General features: G+C 35.0%; 1 protein-coding gene across 1 annotated transcript; it reads left to right on the top strand.

The window, feature by feature from the left end:
* The first annotated feature begins 3,026 nt into the window (after nt 1-3,026).
* LOC148690583 (E3 ubiquitin-protein ligase RHA2B-like) lies at nt 3,027-3,902 on the top strand. The gene has a single exon (XM_088686736.1). The coding sequence runs from the start codon at nt 3,059-3,061 to the stop codon at nt 3,581-3,583; it is 525 nt and encodes a 174-aa protein (XP_088542862.1). The 5' UTR covers nt 3,027-3,058; the 3' UTR covers nt 3,584-3,902.
* Nucleotides 3,903-4,936: the final 1,034 nt, after the last annotated feature.

Below are 4,936 nucleotides of genomic sequence, written 5' to 3' on the forward strand. Positions count from 1 at the left end.
AAACTAGAAGCTGGAAATAGCAGCTTCAACAAAACAGCTTATTTTGGTCAAACATGGATGCATAGTAAAAAATAAATGAACTTGGTAATACATCGGGTTGCAAACTTCAATCTGATTTACGAAGGTGATCTAACCCTGACCATCTCCTTTCATTCAAAGGTACAATATCGAATACGTAGTGAGACAAAGAAAACGTTTTTCTTCGATCCGGAAACAACAAAACGATGTTCAAATTGTTTTGCGTGATCGAAACGCCGAACAGGAGTGAGTCAATTGTAAACGTTCCGAGCTGCGAGGTGATCTCCCCATCAAATGAGATGTGCGTTTCAATATGGGGGACAAAACGGGAGAGAGAGAGAGAGAAGGGGGGAAGGGTACGAAGGTGGGTGAAGACTGAGAAATTTCAGGAAGGGGATCGTCTGTTTATCGATTGTTGTTAAAATGAAGAGAGAAGGATATATTATTGTGAAACCATGGTGGGGCTCCTCTGGTTTTGCTAGGTTACTTACATATTGCGAAACCTTTCTACCTCCCCCATTTCTAAATTATTGGTTGAAAAAGGATAAGCATTATCCATCTAAGTCCTTAAATTAAGAATTGCTAATCCAATCCCCATAACAAATTCAACACCTCAACCTCTGTTCCTAAACTACAAGATAAATGATGAGCAGCACCAATCTAAAATCAAAATCCAAAACAAAAACCAAATCTAAAACCGAAACGAAAAGATGGAAGGAGCAGCATCAATCAAGAAGAGAGCAGTTCAATCAAGAATTTAGCTGTGCACCCGAATGCGATTTCAGTTTTTGATGTCTTTGTTTATGAATGGGGAGTGACTACGGAAGAGATGAAATGGAGGGGATGAAATGACCATCTTATCCTCACATGTGAAATTATTTTTTTAAAATGTCTTAATTATAAATATTTAAGATAAGGTTTATAAATATTTTTATTTTAAAAAATAAAGTATATTTAGTAATTCACCTTTATTTGTTAAGTATATTTAGTAATTCACCTTCATCTTTGAGATGTATCTCTATCATGCTTTTCGTAGTTAGGGAACTTGAGAAGAATAATTTGGTTGTGTCGCTGAGTCCAATTCAATGAACTTAGGAAAATCTGAGAGTTAATTAGTGCTATTCACAGTTAATTTGGGGCATTGTCGTTCATTGTTTATAAGAAGAATAACTGGAAATCAATTTGTATGCATATGCTTCATGTGTGGTGAAGAATCCTTTAGCTATCATTTCATTCATATTTCATTCACAACTTAATTTACTTGTTGCCCTTTACTTTTGTTTTAGTTAAATTCTTCCAAAATCCCCCCAGTCATTGTTTTGTTTTTAGTTTAACTTAGTTTTCAGTTTTATAAGGTTAACTTGTGTTGATTAGCATCCTTCTAATCCCCGGAATAGAACGATCCCTACTTACTCATACTACGATTGCATAATTTATAGGGTTTAATTTGTGTGTTAGTTTCTACCACATCAAGTATAAACTTTGCTTAATCAATTATAATACAGATATAATCATATGATGATGATTTTTTTCTTTTTTTTCAATCAAAAACTTCTTTGTTAGAAAATTTATACTCATATGTAATATATAGAAGGATGAAAATTTTTGGGGCCTTCAAAAATTGAGAACCAAGCTTATCATTTACTTGTACATATATAACCAAGCTTATCATTTCCATTTTCCTTAGGTCTTTTAATTTGCAATCCTAAGAGTTTTTTATTTTTTTTCACATAGGGAACCATGCTTATCATTTCTATTTTCCTTTTTGTTGAGTGAAAGTTTAGGAAGAGATTGGTTACTCTTACCACCAACATCAGGGTATACTTACAGCCTCGAGTTAAAAAAACTTACACGTAATACTTAACTGCCAGTTGTCACTAGTATATATTTACGTAAGAATTTACAAAATGCACTTGAATCTTGATGGGAAGACAGATAAAACAGAAGCCTTACCGACTGAACCAACCCATGTGGCATCTCCATTTTCCTTTTGGTTGATTATATGTTTGTAATCTTGGGTTTTTTTTTTTTTTTCCTTTTTTGTTTGAGGAATTATATCGATTTGACGATAAAACCAAAAGGATAAGGCGACATTCCAGCTCCCAATAAACAGAAGAAGAAATTATGTTCAATTACTATTTTTGAAGAATGCTTTTTGTAAATTCTCTGAGTTCACTTCATACTGTAATGTTAGGGATACCAAATATTTAAATTTAATTTTATAAACTAAATAATATAGTTATTAATGATTGAATTATTACTTAAGTATTAATTAACATGCTGTTTTTTTATTAATGACACATTATTTAGTTTACGAATTTAATTTAAAATTTTGATTTCCTTAATATTATTCTTTGTTAATAACACATAAAACACGTTATTTCATTCTGAAAGACACGTTTTGAAGATAAATTTACATTCCCCTAGTTTGGGCTTAAGTGGTTTACGTTCCTCCAATCCTGCTACACATGTTGCAACATGACAATGGTTACACAAGCCGGATTCCTTCCGCCTAATCATTCTCATCAAACAGTCCAGATCCTTGAAATTTGATCTAACGGCTAAAAACACGGGCACACTCTAAAAGTTATAATAACTTTAGCCGTTGGATCAAATTTCAAGAATCCGGATTATTTGATGAGGAGGATTAGGTGGAAGGGATCCGGAGAGAATCCCTTTCCGATTACACGGAACCGATGAATAAAAACATGAAGATTTCAAAATTAGGGCCCATTTGGAGATATTCAATTTGTAAACAAAAAATAATGTGTCGCCAATAGAAATGAACACGTTTATGAAATCTTAAATAATAATTCAATCATAACTTCTACGTCATGTAATTCACAAATTTTTATCGATAATTTTAGTCTTCCTAGTATTATCTCAAAATTATATATAAGATACGTACGATGTGACCGCACACGGGCACTGCACTGTACCTGCCCACACCACATTCGCTGCTATACATCCACAATTAAAGCCAAAAGGTCTCGTTGTATTAACTTGACCTTCATTTCCTCAATCATATCCTCAGCAGCGAATGAAAAGTTCCCTTTGTCCAAAAAAAAAATTCCTCAGCAGCCAAGCCATGGGAACTCTCTCTAAATTGATCTCCCATCTCTACACCCTCACCATAATCTTCTTCACTCTCCTCATCCTTGAAATCGCAATCCACGTCCGTTCCATCGCCAGACTCAACCTGAATTCAGGCAAACGTGTCATCACCACCACACAGTATCTCAAACTCATAGAGCAAAAGAATCCCACAATTTGCTACACAAAAAAACTGAAGGCCACAGAATGCTCAGTTTGCTTATCAGATTTTGAGGAAGGTGACAAGATTAGGCAGCTGAAATGTAAGCACACATTTCACCAGGGCTGCCTGGACAAGTGGCTGCAAGAGTATAGGGCCACGTGTCCACTTTGCAGGACGAAGGTGTTGCCGGACGATGTTGTGGCTAGTTATCAGCGGCTGAGAAATCAGGTACAATACGACGGCAGCGATGCGGAGTTGATTTTCTTGTTATCTTCGTTGCAGGGGAATACTTTACATAGATTTTTCTAATCAGCAGCCTTGTCCTTTTAGTTGGATTAATATTAGTACAGTATATATAAATATTTTTTTTAACCTTGTTTTTTTTTATTTTTACTTTACTTTTTTATCTTTTGTTTTTATTTATCATGATCTTTTATGTAACTTTAATCAGTATTATACATAATGTAATTTGGCAATACGACGCGATTAGTTTGATAAACTGTAGTTTAGTTAAGGGCCTAGTGGGAGAGTGTTTCCAAACAAAGGATATATTTTTGTTGCTTCTCTTCTCTCTTAATTTGTAACAATATATTTCTGCATAATCTACATTAAAGCATTTTTTGTTTCTTTTTTGAGAAAACTGTAAAGCATTTTTTTCTGGGAAGTGCTTCGTATTTTCTTTTGTTTATCCAACAATTATCGTCAGTGGCAGAACTGCACGCTAACCAGCTCAACCGGGGATGGCCACCATACCCCACAGGCTCAACCTAATTATTTTATTTTAATTTTCATCTTTTGTGCCTGAAATAATACATGCGGGGGACTTGAGAGGATGAAGAAGGTTGTTTAGTGAAAATGTAACAAATAAAGAAAGAACAAAGAATAAGATATCAAGTTTGATTCCTCCTATTTGAGTTAATATTTGAATATTGGACCTAGATGAAGGAAAGCCCTAGGATGCCAACTAAAAGGGGACTTGCCCGAAGCCCAACACCAAGCCCAGAGGCAAAGTGAAGCCTTCTCAACCAAGATACAAGCCACGTTCTTACCATTGAAGAGACAAGTGGTGGAGACTAACCTACTACCAGCCAAAGAATACTTTCTAGTGGCATTCCAAGTAAAAGGCTGATGACTCACTACCCTTCAGATGCTTTCGGGCAAGAGCAAAGTCATAGCAATTTAGCTAATTGGCCTATAAAAGGAGGAAGAGGCCCCAGAGACAAGGACACTCAACCAATCAAACAAACAAGCATACAAACTCTACTCTCAAGCCAGATTTGCATTCAAAAGCTAAAATCAACCCAGATACAAGCTATCTCTTGCCCAGTTTAAAGCTCTACTATCTCCCTTAGTGGCGTAGTATCGATTTTCTTGTGTAAACTTGTTTACCATCCATCCTTTTTTAGCATATAAACCCCTGTTAATTCAAACAGAAGTGATTGCAAGAGGTTCAACCTTGATAGACAACGTGAAATCTTGCCCGACGCTCTTTGTTTGTTTTCTAAATTTGTAGATCTATTACTTAATGCATTCTCCAGTATGTATTCAAGTTATTTCCATCAGTTTTCCTATTTTAAGAGTTCCATTTGCATCTAGATTTGGTTAATTTAATGGATATGTTGTCATTAAAATCAATCAAGAACCAAGCAAACAGCATAAAAG

The sequence above is a fragment of the Pyrus communis genome, chromosome 15 (genome assembly GCF_041283825.1).
Source record: "Pyrus communis isolate YQ-2024b chromosome 15, ASM4128382v1, whole genome shotgun sequence".
In the NCBI taxonomy this organism is placed as follows: domain Eukaryota; kingdom Viridiplantae; phylum Streptophyta; class Magnoliopsida; order Rosales; family Rosaceae; genus Pyrus; species Pyrus communis.